Source organism: Prionailurus viverrinus, chromosome B2 (genome assembly GCF_022837055.1).
Source record: "Prionailurus viverrinus isolate Anna chromosome B2, UM_Priviv_1.0, whole genome shotgun sequence".
Classification (NCBI taxonomy): domain Eukaryota; kingdom Metazoa; phylum Chordata; class Mammalia; order Carnivora; family Felidae; genus Prionailurus; species Prionailurus viverrinus.
This window is the reverse complement of record NC_062565.1, coordinates 10915422-10932466: the sequence shown is the minus strand read 5'-3', so window position 1 is coordinate 10932466 and position 17045 is coordinate 10915422. Positions and strand designations below refer to the sequence as shown.

The 17045-nt window shown below is 40.6% G+C and overlaps 2 protein-coding genes across 8 annotated transcripts in view; one reads left to right on the top strand and one right to left on the bottom strand.

The window, feature by feature from the left end:
* KDM1B (lysine demethylase 1B) overlaps nt 1-3951 on the top strand; it is a 62611-nt gene extending 58660 nt beyond the window's left edge. For 5 of the 6 annotated variants that reach the window (XM_047857952.1, XM_047857954.1, XM_047857949.1 and 2 more), the window contains one exon: nt 2095-3951. In XM_047857952.1, the coding sequence (XP_047713908.1) occupies nt 2095-2178 (84 nt within the window). In that variant the 3' untranslated portion in view covers nt 2179-3951. The remainder of the gene's footprint in view (nt 1-2094) is intronic. The other variant, XM_047857953.1, reaches the window with a different exon arrangement.
* Nucleotides 3952-4508: 557 nt separating this feature from the next.
* The window catches only part of DEK (DEK proto-oncogene), a 30932-nt gene continuing 18395 nt past the window's right edge, over nt 4509-17045 (bottom strand). For both annotated transcript variants that reach the window (XM_047857955.1, XM_047857956.1), the window contains exons 8-11: nt 10711-10846; nt 10306-10454; nt 6409-6477; nt 4509-5960 (exon numbers count right to left, since the gene is read on the bottom strand). In XM_047857955.1, coding sequence (XP_047713911.1) covers nt 5949-5960; nt 6409-6477; nt 10306-10454; nt 10711-10846 — 366 coding nt within the window. In that variant the 3' untranslated portion in view covers nt 4509-5948. The remainder of the gene's footprint in view (nt 5961-6408; nt 6478-10305; nt 10455-10710; nt 10847-17045) is intronic.

Below are 17045 nucleotides of genomic sequence, written 5' to 3'. Positions count from 1 at the left end.
TGACTTTGGGAATTTTGGCTCTTTTATGAGCACTTTCTTGCCCTCAGGTTCTTCTTTGGGTAGCATCCTCTTCTTGCTTAGTGACTCCTCAGAGTTCTAGTTTGTTTCTGTCAGCCTCCGCTTTCCACACATCCAGATATCCCATCGTTGACTGCTCAGACTGGAGGGAGGCATTTTTACAAAAGCCTGTTGAGAACGCCCACGAGCTTGCCAAGGGGTGGTTGGATCCCCAAACAGTCTATCTACAGCTCTTTGGGAACATTCTGGGTGCCGGCAGCCTTGCTCTTAGTTATGAAGACCTGACTTAATCCCCATGTTCTTTGGTGCCTCACCCCACCTCTGCCTCTGGTCTCCAGGGGGTTGTGGCCATGGGGGTGGGGAAGCTGGTGAGGAACCAGATTGCTTGCTCTTCCAGGCCTGTTTTCACCGGTGCCCCGCCTCCGCCTCCGTCCTTCCCGATGCCTCCAGTGGCCGAGATGGTTAAAAGGTTCTTTGGGGTGAATCGGCTGGCTTTGGATCACCTCCCCGCCACCCTCCCCAAACTTCACCCAGTGAAGAGAATCCTCAGAGCTCTTTCATCTGCTTTCAACCTTTGTGGATTATAGTTTGGGACCGCCCAGGTCTTCTAGTGCCATCTAAAATAGAGTTATCTTTTCTCTCTCTGATTTTTGGATGATTACAAAAGAACGTCATTTAAAAACTGGCTGTGTGGTTTGTCCTTGGCCTGCAAAGCTTTGTGGGAACAGAGCGTGACTGCACGCCAGGCAGCAACTGTCCGCTGCTTCCAAGAGAAGCTGCATTAGGCTCATGTGATACAGTTGTTACTTCACACTGAAAACATTAAAGAAAACATTTTTTATTAAAAAAAATTTTTTTTATTTTTGAGACCGAGACCATGTGAGTGGGGGAGGGGCAGAGAGAGAGGGAGACACAGAATCTGAAGCCGGCTCTAGGCCCTGAGCTGTCAGCCCAGAGCCTGACATGGGGCTCGAACCCATGAAGTGTGAGTCGAAGTCGGACGCTTAACTGACTGAGCCACCCAGGCGCCCCTAAAAAATTTTTAAAGCCGTTTCTCTGAGGTTTCTGCCATTTTTTACCCCCTACTAGTAATTGTATTTTTTCTAATGTTATGTATTTATTTTTTTAATTTATTTTGAGAGAGAGCCAGGGGGAGGGAGAGAGAGAGGGAGACAGAATCCCAAGCAGGCTCTGTGCCATCAGCACAGAGCCCAGCACGGGGCTTGAACCCACGAACCATGAGATTGTAACCTGAGCCAAGACCAAGAGTCAGACGCTTAACCGACTGGAACCACTCCGGCACCCCAGTAATTGTATTCTTACCTCCTGACCATTCCTCTCCATTTACTGAAGTGTTTGGCACTGGCTGTTGTCCCTTGCATCCAGCCGTAAATCTAGGTGACGTGGAACATGCTTCACTTCACGTGGAACTTCCTGCGTTTCCTATCCTCCTCCATCTTCTGAGATCGGCTCACCCCCGCTTCAGTGACTCTTTCCCATAGCTACATCCCAGATCTTGTCGCCATCCCCACCAACCCCCAAGCCACAGATCAATCTGCTGCTTGCCCTGGTTTGCGGATTCTGTTCCCACTCCAACCTCCTGGAGAGCGGTCTTCTCCCACGGACAGTCCTCACCTTTCTGTCCCCTCCCCGTTGACGTACTCCTCTCTGTCCTGTGGCAGTCCTCTAGCAAAACTCCAGCCATGGGTGAATTGGTTCGCTTTCTGTGCTCATCACTGATTCTGACAGCGAGACTACTTGTCTGGGGGGCAGCGGCGGGGGCGGGCAGGGATTGTATCGTCTTCGTTATTCTTAATTCCGGGACACGGTGTGTATGTGAGTAATATCCTAAGGAGTGCCACTCAGTCCTTCACGGGAGTGGTGAAGCAGGGTGGCACAGCCAGAGAACAGCAGGTGCAGGGTGGGGGTGGGGCGAGGTAGAGTGTTAACATGAGCACAGAGGAGTGCCTGCCGGCAGTCTTGATTCGAGGATCAGAGTGTATGCTTGTATTATGTTTCAGTGATCGCCCGAGTTCCTTCTATGTGATTTCAAATTATGCAATTTTTTTCTTACAGGCAACAAACAGGCATTTCCCACAAACTGTTACAGGGGCATATTTGAGTGGTGTTCGAGAAGCAAGTAAGATTGCAGCATTCTAAATAGAATTTGTCTGGACCCAGCTTTCTTCTGTGCTCCAAATGGTAAAGTTTGAAACACATGTTAAACCTCACTTTCATAAAATCAAGACAAAAAAAACCTCCTCCTGAGAGCATTAGCCCCAAGAATCCTTTTGTAAGCACTTATATTTAATTGCATTTTCCACAGGTGTGACTAGGGCTGTCTTCTGTATTTCAGAACAAAGCAGAATATAACCTTACATTAAGACAGGATTTCTTCCACGGTTGGAGATTCCCTTTGAATTTTGACATCTTGTTTGGCTCATCAGTTTTCAAGCATTGAGAAACCATTGTTTTCAAACATCAAGAAACCAAGCAGCAATCATTAAAAAGGCAGATAAAGCCATGTGTTTTTCTTCTGTCACAGTTCATCAGTATCTTTGCCAATGAGCCTTAAGATTTTTATATAGCTCCAAAATTGAGCTTTTACTTAAAATTTAGACAGAAATCTTTCCCTTTCAGATACAGCACAAACTCTTCAGTTAAAAGTAAATGAAGCTTCTAGACTATTTTATATTGTACATATTTCTTTCCATTGGATATTCAAAAGAAATTTAAATTCGGGTCTCTTGTGATAAAACATTTCAGATTTGTGCACTCATTGGCAAACAGCAAAATTTTCAGTTCCTCAAACAGTATAGGCATTCTGTGGTTTTCGATGGGGTAGAGACAGTATAGTCTTCATACTTGAGACCATTTAGAATAGGGCTATTTTTCTTAGAGCCAAGTTTGGTCCGATGGCACACTTTAGCCTTAATTTTGGCAACCGCTGGCAAAAAGATCTTGTCAGAATACTTTAATAAAACTCCCTCTACTGCCTCTTTTTAAAATAACTGATCCAGTCTGTTTTTTGCAGCCTGATGTTTTCAGTATTCCATAGGCAGGTCCACCGGAAAACTGCAGAAAATGTGAGATTTCCTGGTAAATATTTCACATTTAAAGCCATATGTTAAAAGCTGGAGAACATGGCACATACTCACTTTTTCCTTTTTTCTCCTCCTGACAAAAGAATTCAATTAAACTCTGGTTTCAGGGACTTCAGGATGCTTATCTTGCCAAGAAGTTAGAAAAGCGGATGGTAACTTAAATGCTTTTGTTTTAAAAAGTCTGAACAGTTCTTTCAATTATGTTAGTCTGCACTGAAAAAAGGACTCAAAAGGACATTTTTCAGAATATTAGGTATTTTTTAAATTTAAAGTCAGCTTGTAAGTAGAAATAGAATTTTATGGAAACGTTAAGACGGTTTAGACACCTCCCTCCTCAGCAAAGTATGATACAAACACAAGAAGGCAAACAGCAGTAAATTGGTTTCAAAGTTGGGTTAACATAGGAAAATGTTGATAGACTATCTGATGAGACTCATTGGTACTGACTGGGAAGTATTCTGCTTTAAAAATGTTATGTGTTAAACTGTTTAAAGAATAGCATGTATTTAGTGATAAATGCAAAATATTTTAAGTTTGAAATGGTTCACGGTTAGTCTCTGGGCTCTTAAACTTGTACTGTGCCACAAGCAAACTAAGGAAAACCCTAGTTAGCTCAAGCGCAGTAAATGTGTATTTAAAAAGTTTCCTGTCCCAAGTGACATCATTTGACATTTTGTTAAGGAACCACGGTACTTTTGAGTTTTTGACTGTTTTTCACAGTTTGAAGATTTTGTAATTGAAGAGCAGTGACTACACAATGTTTTAACTGCAGGTTGTGAACAGCTGGTTGTGTAAAACTGCTTAATAAAAACTAGACTTGTTTTTCAAATACCGTGCACTGTAGTGGTGAGCAATGGGTACACCTTCCCCGCGACCTTTCACGCACACCACCCGTCTCCTCTCCTCTCCTGCAAGCCGCCTTCAGACTTGTTTAGCTCCTGGGTCTTACACCCTTTCAAGTAAATGGTCATAAAATAAACAGTTGTGAACCGTAATCGCTTAGTTTTGTGAGGTCACTTTCAAGTTTTCCTTCAGGATTTCTTCAGAGTTTGTGTTCAGCAGTCACTGAACGACTCCAAATTAAATGGGTCATGGTGCTAAATCCATTAAAATCCCCGTCCAGGGGCGCCTGGGTGACTCAGTCGCTTAAGAGTCTGACTCTTGGTTTCAGCTCAGGTCATGATCTATCTCATGGGTTCGTGAGTTTGAGCCCCGCGTCAGGCTCTGCGCTGACAGTGCAGAACCTGCCTGGGATTCTGTCTCTTCCTGCCCCGCCACTATGTGCTTTTTCTCTCAAAATTAACAACAAAAATCCCTGTTCTGAAATCCTCAGCTAGGGGGGAAATGCTACAGAAACGGAAGACATTAATACAAGAGACAAGAGCATGGATTTATTAGTTTTATTGACAAGGTTTATAGGAACAAATTAAATATTTAAAATCAACGGCCAATTTTTAGGTCTCATTTAGTTGTTTATTCATTTGTATTTATCAAGAAACACGTCAGACCTGTGAAAGTACCTGCTAACGGCCAACATTTATCATTTTTATGTATTTCATGTTCTCCGTTTAAACACTCAACTGGTTTATCAAAGGCCTAATTCTCTCATAAGCAGTTAGGTTTTTAAAATTCAGAAATTATTTAATAAACTGATTACGACAATGTAAAAGATGAAACAATCTAATTCAGGAGTGGTCTGTGTGTTGATCACCCAGAATCCTGATTGGCCAAAATTTAAAACCTAAAAGTCCTGATTCCACGAAACATTAAACTTCTTTAATGTTAAAAATAAGTCTTTTTATCACTTTTGAGAAATACTTTGTCGGAGATACCCACTATTGCCTACACGTTATCTTCTAGCATTATACTTGGTACATTTACCATAATTATAAAGGTGGCCAGGTTTCCTGTAAATATCCGCATTTTACATGGGCAAAAGCAGTTAATAAAAATCAGTTCATTAGAAGCCAAATGTGCTTGTACTTAATCCCCTTCCCCCAATTTTGAAGTTCTGATGTGTTGATTTGGTCTACCCTTAACATAAAATGTTATCTACAGACACTTGCAGAGTTAACACTAAAACTACAAATTGACACTTCTGAGGCAAAGCAGAGAACGACCTGTTCCTTCAGTGTTTTCTCCACTGAATTCTGATTTCGCTGCTCCGTCACATACCATCTGGCCGAACACTGACATTTCATAGTTTATAACTGTAAAGATACCTACCTATAGGAGTTTAAAAATTGATCTGCACAAAAGAAATAAAAAAACTTTATATACAACAAAGTTGTTTTTAAAAATACAAAAATAACATCTGTCACTTTTGTCATGCTGACGATTTGACATATATACACATGCAGCAGAAATTTTCCAATTTAATCATCTGGATAGCTGAAGCCTGTATATTTTTAATATGATGAACACACTGCCACTGTCAGATGTGTATTCAAAATATTTCATCTACTAAATACTGCCATAGTCTCTGCATGTATAAATGTCAATAATAGTTTCTTCTACTTCGTTAAAAGTATGTCTGAAACAAGCGAATACTAAGCACGCTAAAACTACGATCTCATATAAAGAAATCCAAAATGTACAAAATACAGCTATAAAAGCAAGGAACAATTACTGCCATGCAAAATTTTAAACTAAAAACTGCATAGAAATGCAATTTAAAACAACAAACTCAAATTTACTTAAAAAGATCAGCGACAGGTTCTACTAACACAACGCTTGCAAGGGGTAGAAAAGGAAATACATTCTCTTTGCTGGTATAACGGTATAAATCAGATCCTGACGTCCACGGGACAAGTTATCTCCTCTGCCTCAAGAAATCAACTGCAACGAGAGAGAAACGTCATTTTCCTCTACCCAAAATACAGTTTTAAGAACACAAAAATCATACCCCACCTTCCCTTTAAAACTTCTGTTTTACTACTGTGACCTTGGGAAATCTGTTGGGACCGATACAAAAATATAGCTACTGCTGATCTTCTGACTTCAGTGGAAAGGAATTACGCTCCAGTAGTTGTGTGAGCACCTGTGTTGAGCCTGGCTGCCCATGTATGTTGTGAGCTGGAGGTCAAGTTTTGTCACTAATATTCAGACTTTGTTTTTTTAAACTCTATAATGAGAATGAAAAATATTTTGCCCATCTATTTTGAGAAAATCTGAGGGTCAAATGTGATATAGTGACATGAACATTTTGAAAAACATACAGAATTTGATATATAATTTGTCTTATACATTCAAAATGACCAAAATCAGAAAAGGTGGATGTATTTACCTCTTTAACAGTTGTTTTTATGAAATCTTTTCTTTCAGTTAAATCATAAGCAGGATAATTTTCATATACCTATAGTGAAAATTAAAAGTAGATTTAAAAATACAGTAGTAACAGTTTACCTTTGGATACAGAAGAAATGTAGGCCGTGTACAAATAGCGGCACGTCTGTTCTAAGAATTCTGGTTCACCATATACAACTACTGCAAACGAGCAGAAACTAAACTAGGACGCAGCCTTTCTCAGTGTCATCTCTACTACTGGGAGTATCAGCTGAATTAACACACACAGGCGAGGAAAACACCTACACAGAGATGGTAGGTAAGTGGACTGAATTCATCATACCGGCAGGCTGTCGGCCAGATGTTCCGTGGAGGTATCCTTACGTTCTTCCTTCCGTCATCCAACACTGACAGTTCCTCGACCTGAACTCGAATGAACTTCAGCCTCCGCTGCACTGCTCCACCCCGTCCCCTAAGTTAAATCACTGAGATCCAGGTGGTCTCAGGGGTCCTCTACCCCTACAGCTTTACTCTCTAAACGGCCCCTCTCTTTAGTGAACTTGCCACCTGCTTGACTTCACAATCACTCCCCGGCCTGACTCCACACAAGCCTGCCTGCTTCGCTCGTAAGGACTAGTTAAGGTAAGCAAACTTTTTCAGTTAAGGGCCAGACAGTAAGTGGTTTCAGCTTTTCCAGGAACACAGTTTGTCACAACTACTCAACTGTGCCACTGTAGCATGAAAGCTGCCACAGACAACACTTGAATGAATGGATGTGGCTGTTGTCACATTAAACTATTTACAAAACCAGATGGTAAGAGGGATTTGGCCCACAGGCTGCGGTCTGCCAAGTCCTGCAAACAGAGTCGATCATTTACATCACTCCTGTCATTCACCCCTGGTTACTTCCCTGCAAAACTCCGTCCCTGAACTGGTCTAACACCACTTTTTCTATGATTGATCCAGAGAAAAGACTGCTGTGGGAACACAGAACTTTTAAAAGACCGGTCCCATGCCAAGTTCATGGTATCCGATGTCCGAGCCTTCCCGGGGTTAACCTGACTCTCTCTCAGCAGGTCCTCCTGTGCTATCAATGGCATTTTCATCCCTTCCTCCCTCTTGCTCTTGGCCAAGAATTCCTTCAATGTTGACCTATCTTCCCCTCCAGTTTACTGAATGTGGATCCATCAATATTCCCATTTCTGTTACCTCTGCAGGGACCCTTTCTGGAACTCTCCTGTACATCAGCTTCTCCTCCTTCCCCAGCACTAGTCCCTCAGCCTAACATAAGCATGTGCTTTCTCTCCCTGACCTTAAGTATTTTATCAACTTGTATCCTCACCCCCCATTTAACTACGACTTCCCTTCTACAGCAAGATGTTTAAAACAGCTTTATTCACTTTCCTCACTATTAATTCTTGATCCAAGGGTAATTAATCCCTGCATTTATCATCCGTGGAACTGCTCTTATTACGTGAACAATCATCTTCTAATTGCGGAGTCCAAAAAACCACACAAGTCTTTCTCACTGGACCTCTCCCTGTTAAATAATCCCCTTAAAAAATTATGTAAGTGTATTCACGAAAATCAAACGCATAGGACTCATCTCCCTTTACTCTTCCCTCGTCTCTCCCCTCAGAGGAAACCAGTTATCAGTTTGCTGTGCATTCTTCCAGACCTTTAAAAATGAGTTTCTACACAAACTCATAGATACATCAATGGCAATATGGTTTTCCCGTATTTACTTAGCTAGGATAATATTCTAGATTTTTCAAAAAGTTGACAATACCTGGAACGTTTTTCCGTGTTCTTTTGAACTGCTACATAGCATTCCAAAAATACAGACGTACCATGTTAAACATTTCCCTATCGATGGCCATTTAGGTTGTTTCTGATTTTTCAATATTACAGACATGCTGAACATTATTGTAATCATTTTGTGCAGATGTGACTATGTCTTTAGCATAGAGACCTAGAAATGGAATTTGCTAGGTTAAAGGGCATTTGCAATTTAAATTTTAAGCTACTACTTAATTGTTCTCCAAAGCTGTTACAACTTCATGCATGAGTATGTCTCCCTATACCTTTGCCAAGCATGAAGACTCGCTTAATCTTTATAAAGATTCTGTCAAGCTAAGAAGCACAAATATTTCCTTTCAATTTCTATCTTCCTCATTAGTAGGGAAAGCGTGTCTTCATGTTTACAGGGCATTTTATGTTATTCCCCCTGTGAGCTGCTTTCCATAACCATTGCCCATTGTCTCAGGTAAGGTCATGACCTTTTCTTAACTGGCACTACCCCCTCCCGACCATTCTGGAAACTGTCTCCTCTCTTGGCTTTGACAGCACCTTTCTCTCTACGATTTTTTATATTTTGTAGGAATTACTTCTCAACTCAGAGTCTCCAGAACTCTCTGTCCTTTGCTTTTCTCACCCTTTTTCTTCTTCCCTGGGCCACCTTATCTAGACTTTTGGTTTTAACTCCCAGCAGTAGCCCAGTTTGGCTCTCTCTCCAAACTTGGGAGAATTACAATGATCACAGTTTCTCCCACTGGGATGTTCTAAGCACCTCATCTCACGATGTCTAGAACGAAACTCCTCTTTTCCTCAGAGGGTACCCTCTGTTGTTTTCCATCGGAAGGTTAATGCTGCCGCGCCCAAACACCCACACTGAGCAACCTCTAACCAAGCTCTCCCGGCTCGCCTTGGACTACGGCCACCCTATAACTTAGATTATGACAAACTTGGCTTTCTTGCCTCGCATCCCATTCTTCATCCCATCTTCTCAGTGTGTCTGTCCATGAGGGCGCTTGAAAATTGGACTGCGTATGCCCCTATCAATCAGCTCCCAATATCCTACCCAGCTTCCCAATTCTCCCATCAGTTTCAGGGAAAAAACTAAACTCTGCAACAAGGCATATACAAAATCTGCAAAAGTTCTTCTTTTCTTACCTAACATCTATGAAGACTTCCTTCCAACTCTAGTCTTCACCCAAATGAAATTACTATTCCTCACAGTCACTGTCCCTCTGACAGGCATGTGTCAGTACCGCTCCCCTGTATGGAGCAGCTGAGGCTCCAGGACGTCTTTCCTCCTCCCAGGCTCCTTCCCTGGTGGTGCGGCGCCCTCCGCACTTCCAGCCCAACCCCCACCGACTGTCCCCAACTCACTACAATAGCCATCTCCTCCCATCTCACTGATCAGTAAGCCCCCAACAGCCAAGTTAACAGATCCCCAGCTCTACCCCCAAATCTATCCCGGTGTCTGATACACAGGAGAGGCTCAGTGAATGCTGAATGAATAAACAAAACAATAATCAAGGTCTTAACAAAAGTACAGACTATGTCACCGTAGGTACATTTAAAATTTTAATTTGGTTTTACCATCAGAAACCAGATTGTAAAATCTCCCAATTTTGATTTCGGGTATAGAATCTCTAAGGAATCCTCTTCAAGACTAGGTCATTTTATTTTCTGAGTATCAGGAAAACTTTACAGAAGTCTGAACTAAGTACCTGATACAGCATCTTAGTACAACAGTAATGCTGAAAATACGGTGGTCCATGAGATTCTGCTTTTTACAACTAATGCAATCCAAGGATCCATCAATAAAAAGTGTCCCGATCAGGAAGAGAGTGTTCTCCCTCAAGTCTGGAATCTACTGCCTTCACTGTATTCACTGGATACATCCCACTGTTGTTTACGAAGCAGGTCCAACAGGGCAGAGACTGACTCATTTAAAGCAGTATCCCAGCACCCGCAGGAATGCCGGGCACAGAACAGTTCCACAGACATTTGTTCGCTAATGAATGCACATACAAATCTCGCATTGCACTGAGGGAAGAGTGAAAGAATTTTTCAAATAAAAGCAAAATGATCCAAGTACTTGTCCAATTACCTCCTTGCAAATCTGCTTCATTGTGACTTCCTCCAAGTTGGCACTGGCCAGTAATTTCTTCACTGTTTCCTTTAACTCTTCATCTGTAGGAGGTTTCTTCAATTTTTTAATTAAAGGTTCATCATCTGAACTGTCCTCAGATTCACTTTCTGAAAGTAAGACAAGCATTCATTAGATTTTCAAAGGAGTATTACATAAAATTATAAATCACTACTCAATAAATTACTTATAAAACATGCATTGAAATTTCTGTCAATTCTGAAAAACTGTAACCATAAAAAACTGGTATACCACTTTCTCCAAATTTTCTTTGCAGTTTCTCTAATTTCCAAACACACTTCAAAACGCTTATATCATATGAATTAGATCTTTAGAGCTGTTGAAAAGGTGTCATTTCTAACCTACCTTTTTTGGAACTGTTTTGATTCTTCTTGGTGGTGCTGCTATCTGCCTTCTTAACATTAGCGCTTTTTACAGTTTTCTTACTTTTGGAAGTGGCTTTCTGTTTAGGTTTTTCTCTTTTAGAGGTCTTTTTTGGTGGCTGTTGGAAAGGAAAGCAAAGAACATATATTGATGCCATCTCTCTAAATCCTCTGTACCCAGCAAAATTAGAGAAAATTAATGTACTCAACATCTCCAATGAAAAATTACTAATTATCAATTTTTAAAAAAATTTTTTTTTTTAACGTTTATTTATTTTTGAGACAGAGAGAGACACAGCATGAACAGGGGAGGGGCAGAGAGAGAGGGAGATGCAGAATCGGAAGCAGGCTCCAGGCTCTGAGCCATCAGCCCAAAGCCTGACGCGGGGCTCGAACTCGCGGACCGCGAGATCGTGACCTGAGCTGAAGTCGGACGCTTAACCGACTGAGCCACCCAGGCGCCCCATCAATTTTTTAGATAACCAATACACTCAACAAACTTCACTGTATCCCAACATGAAACCAGTCACGAGAAGAATCAAACACCAAATACAAGATGCCCTGATTTATCACACAGTATAGACAGGAAACTTTATATGTATTGCCTTAATCTTAAAAAACAAAAAACCTTTAGAATATAAATGTCATTATTTTATTGTCTCTCCCAGCTAGAATGGAAGTTCCATGAGGACAGAACTTTTTTTTTGACACTCTTAAGTGCACTGTTAATATCCCTAACCCCTAAATATCACTGTGCACAGTTGTTGCTCAGTTAACTATTTCATGAATATATGAGGAAACTAAGGCTCAAGAGGTATTCTGTTCACAGCCACATAACAAAATAGTGAGATTCAAATAGATCTAACTCCAGAAACTGTTTTCTTATACACTAACTCACAGCTGATAAAACAAAAGCAAAGTATATACACATGGACAGATTAAAATGACACAATTATAATTTATACTTTGTCTCAAACAGGGTCTTTGAAATTAGGGAACATTAAGTCATTTAATTAACTTTCCCAAAGTAAAAGCAACTTATATAAAGCAAATGCCTCAAGATAACCTAAAATCTCATCTTTACATACCCAAAATACTGCAAATCACTTTTGACAGAATGTCTCTCCAAATGTTTTACAATTTGATTATCATAATTCCTTTTTAAAAAAACGATAAAGTGTATAGACCGATCTAAGATTAAAGTGGGCTCAAGCTATTTCTAAGTGCAGTTTGGATTTGAGTATTTGTCTTTCCTCTTGCCACACTGCCATTACTACATATTCGTATCGGCCCACCATCATTATCGCCCTGTCCCACCTCAATAACATACTGTTGGCTGGGGCTGGGACCTTGCCAATCTGTCTGGTTTAAGTACCACTTAAAAAATGCATCTGAGAGGTGACAAGGGGCTAAAATACCTTTTTTTTTTCTTTTTTAAAGCTCATTATTTTGAGAGAGAACAAGTAGGGGAGGGACAGAGAGAGGGAGAAAGAAGTCCAAGAAGGCTCTGTGCGGTCAGCACAGAGCTTGACACGTGGTTCAATCTCATGAGCTGGGAGATCATGCCCTGAGCCAAAATCAAGAGTCTGATGCTTAACTGACTGAATCACCTAGGCGCCCCTGAAATGCTTTATGTAAGTAAAGTATATAAGTTCTACCTATGGATGTTTGCTACTTAAGGCCATTTTTGCTTACTTCCTAATTCTTCGAGGAATTAAGAATTAAGAATTAATGGAGGTTGCTGGAAAGGTATCACTAGGTCATCAATTCTCTAACTTAAACTAAGTTTTATTCAGCGTCTGCCCAATTCATAAGAACCACACTAGGCTCTGAAAGGGAATACTAAAACTTTGTAAGATCTGGTGACACACTTAATACACAGAATAAAAGAATCATCACTGTGATGTATCACTCTTTAGTCAAAATTTAATAAAATCTGGATCTGTAGGTGATTAAAAGATTTTATAAGAAAGTTATTAAGAAAGGGTTGAGGAAAATGAGCAAGGGATAACCATGTTAGAAGCATTATTACTTCATCCTCATCCAAATCAGATAATTAGAAGCAGGTACTTAAAATACTTCCAGAGTGGGGCACCTGGGTGGCTTAGTCGGTTAAGCGTCCGACTTCAGCTCAGGTCACGATCTCGCGGTCCGTGAGTTCGAGCCCCGCGTCGGGCTCTGGGCTGATGGCCCAGAGCCTGGAGCCAGCTTCCGATTCTGTGTCTCCCTCTCTCTCTGCCCCTCCCCCGTTCATGCTCTCTCTCTGTCTCAAAAGTAAATAAACGTTAAAAAAAAATTAAAAAAAAAAAAATACTTGCAGAGCCTTTTCAGGCCAGGATTTACAGCTATCATTACAACTTCAAATACTTTTAGATAATATGGCACCATTTCAAAACCTGCAACCTTGAAGTAGTGACAGTTTGAAAAGCATGAGAATTTAGAGTGATAAATAAAGGGTAATCAAGCCATCTCCACAAGATGTTACCACTGGACAAACATGATTAAAACAATGCTTCTTTCTATATTTAACATCATCATCTAGCAGGGATGGTGTCCACAGTTTAAGTAGACAACTAGCCTATTAAGTTAAGAGAAAAACTGCAAACATACTGTCACAAGCACTACAGAAACCTAACAGAGGAGAGTGTGGGCTCTGAGGGCGAGCATCCTGATTTCAAATTCTGGCCCCAATGTATCTTTGGGCCCTAGTTTCCTCATTTACAAAATAAGGGAAATATCATTACTTCATGTCTTTGGGGGAGTAAATGTATTAATACATGTAGAACACTTTTAATGTACCAGGCTCACAGGAAATGGAAAATAAATATTAGCTATTATTGCTATTATGAGAGCTTCCTTTTGTAAGGAAATTCTTTCATTAAATGCAGTAACTTGGAAGTTTTAAAGTTTTCTTTAAAAGGTCAATACAAAGAATAGATAAATAGAACAAAAGCAGTAAGACAGTCTCAATGACACCCGTGTTAACTAACCATGATGCATCATGCTTATTTCATTGCATTCTGGTAGACATGACTGGACCCCACAAACACCCATCCCTGTAATAACAAACTATGTTATTTACAACGGATTTCACTTATCTTTAGTAACCAGTTACAAGTTTTTCTGTGGCGAACTGAAGGTAGGAATTCAGTAAAACATCTTCCTTAGACCAGTAAATGTTGACATGGGGAAACAGCGGAGGCAGAGAAACTCACATGTGTATGTTAGCCTTGCAGATGTTAACAATCATTCACCTCAGCTGCTCTGGTAAGTTTTAGGTATGAATAGGAGGAAGTTAACTTTTAAAAATGGGGCATCTTAGGGGCGCCTGGGTGGCTCAGTTGGTTAAGCATCCGACTTCGGCTCAGGTCATGATTTCACGGTCCGTGGGTTCGAGCCCTGCGTCGGGCTCTGTGCTGACAGCTCGGAGCCTGGAGCCTGTTTCGGATTCTGTGCCTCCCTCTCTCTCTGCGCCTCCCCCACTTGCACTCTGTCTCTCTCTCTCTCAAAAATAAAATTAAAAAAAAAAATTTTTTTTTTTAAATGGAGCATCTCAGAGGACCTGGGTACGGGGACACAATGGGCGATTTTTGGCAGGTAAAGGTTAACTGTGGATAACCTGGTATTTTGGAGGTAAAGGAAAGAGGCCCTGGGTGAGCTGGAGGAAAGGAGAGTGAGAGCGTGCCCATTTACACCTTACAGGAAGCTTCAAGTCCTCATTACTTTCACCCCCTCCTCTCCATAGGAAACTCTCACCTCTGAGTCTAAATCCAGCTTAACAGTCCCCTCTGAATCTCTCACTGCACCACCACCAATTGATTCATCTGTGGTCCCACACTACTTGGCCTATAGTTCATGTATCCCTACTTCATGTGAAGCAGTACACAGGTTTCAGAGCCAAACTTCCTGGTTCAAATCCGGACTCCACTACTGACCAATTTTGTATTCTCAAACAAATCACTTACCTTCCTTCCCTGTGCCTGTTTCCTCATCTGTAAAATGGAGGTAATAATACCAGACTTTGCTGAATTTACCACTTTTTTTTTTTCACGTTTTCTCATCTCAGATATTGGGGTGCATTTTGTAATTTACATTAAAATGATGCCTTATAGGCATCGGGGATTTGATGAACTGTGGCTATATCTGTAGAATTGTTCTAAAGATCAAGTGAGTAAACAAACACAAGGTAGCAGAGAAAACATTTAATATACAGATTTATTAACCTAGTTACTTACAGTCTTTTCCCACCACATCACAAGTTTCTTAAAGTTGTATTTGACAATTTCCATGAGAAAAGACACCTGGCTACCTTAAAAATGTTTGGTGCAGGGGCGCTCAGTCATTTAAGCATCCGACTCTTAATTTTGGCTCAGGTCACTATCTCATGGTTCACGGGATCAAGCCTCACATGGAGCTCTGTGCTGATAGCACAGAGCCTGTTTGGGATTCTTTCTTCCTCTCTCAAAATAAATAAATAAACTTAAAAAAAAGTTTGACATAAAGCAGCCATTTAAGTATTTGTCACATTCATCTCTGTATTGTTTACAGGATCTAGTTTACTACTTCTACTCTGAACCCAGGATGTGGTTAAAACATAATTAAAAGGAAAAAGAAAAAGAAAAATTTGTATAGTATTGCTCCACATACACGGTCTTACATGAGCTTAAAAAAAAAAAGCAAAAAAAAATTCAAATACAAAACAGTTTATTTTATTACAAATGAGGAAAATGTATCTGAGCAATTAAGAGAGCCAGTGCCTTATAACTAGTTAAGGAGCAAGAGGCACATTAAGCCCAGTGTGCCTCCTACTAGATTACTTGCTTACAGAAACGGGTAATGTACCTATGCATCTAATCCAGAGTTGATATGACAAAAATAAGCCGGCGAGATCATAACCTATTTATACTGTTAAATTTAACTTTTTCCATTACATACAAATGTTACCAATGAGAACAAAGAGTAAGAAATGTTGGCAGAAAATGCAAAATGACAACAAAGGCTCACCGAATCTGTACTAGGGCTTTCTCTGGCCTTTACCCTCCAAACTTAGTGGGGGCTCCAGGATCATTTCTTTAGATTGTTTCAAAGCTAAGATGGGTCTTGGTATAATCCGATGTTGTGTAAACAGTTTCTACCAAATCTTTCTTTAACACTGCCAACCTCTCTTGTTCATCCTTTAAAGGGTCAGATCAAATTGTTACCTCCTGTGAAGCTTTCCTGTCTGGATCTTTGCTCCCCACATGTCCCTACAAAGAGGTAAATACTCTTTTAAAATCTTCTGAGCTTCCACATGATCTTGTCCATCTCTCTTTCCTGGCTCTTAAGTTATACTCTATGGACTTCTTTCCTCCTCAGCTTCGACCTCTCCCTTTCTACCAGCTGATGAACAGAGACCCTGTCTTATTTGTTTCTTGATCTCCAGCGCGGGGCTTAGGACTGGCACTTAGTAGGTGCTACACAATTTACTTGGAAGATTAAGATGGGAAAAGGTCTCTGGAAATTAGGTAACTGTTAAAGATCTATTCCAGCCCTGAGACTGTTTCACTAGCATTGCTATGCCTGCCACATGCTGCTACTAATAGCAGTTAGCCAAACTTCTTCATTTTTTTAAAATAACGGTCTTCCGGCACTATTTACGTATACAGGTTGTATATGAAAGAGAGGAAAAGAGACCAATAGATAAACTCATCAAGGGTGAGGCCTATGCACCTATGTTTTCTGAAAGCCTCTCAGCAGACTCACCTAGTGATGTTTATTTTTTTAGTTTTTTTTTTAAATGTTTATTTTTGAGAGAAAAAGAGAGAGCTAGAACATGAGGAGAGGAGGGGCAAAGAGAAAGGGAGGGACACAAAATCTGAAGCAGGCTCCAGGCCGTCTGCACAGAGCCTGGTGTGGGACTCGAACTCACAAACTGCAAGATCTGACTTGAGCCAAAGTCGGGTACTTGACCAACTGAGCCACCCAGGCGCCCCTAGTTATAAATTTCTACGATAAAAGATACATTTATAGTCTGAATCCACCAAGCTTTCTCTATAAAGTGCCAGAGAATAAGTAATTTAGGCTTTGCTGGCTAAATGTGCTTACTGTTCCAACTTTCATTTTTTGTTGTAACAAATTTCAAAAATGGAAAAAACCATCCTCAGTTTCTAGGCTGTACAAAACCAGGCCACAGGCTGGATCTGGTGTATAGGCCATAGTTTGCCATTCCTAGTCTGGATTATATACGACTGGAGATATGTAGGGAAAAGGCAGGAACTACATAAATTAATCAAGAGGATAATTTCTCAAGTTCTGTATTTATGTCAATAGTTTTTAGTT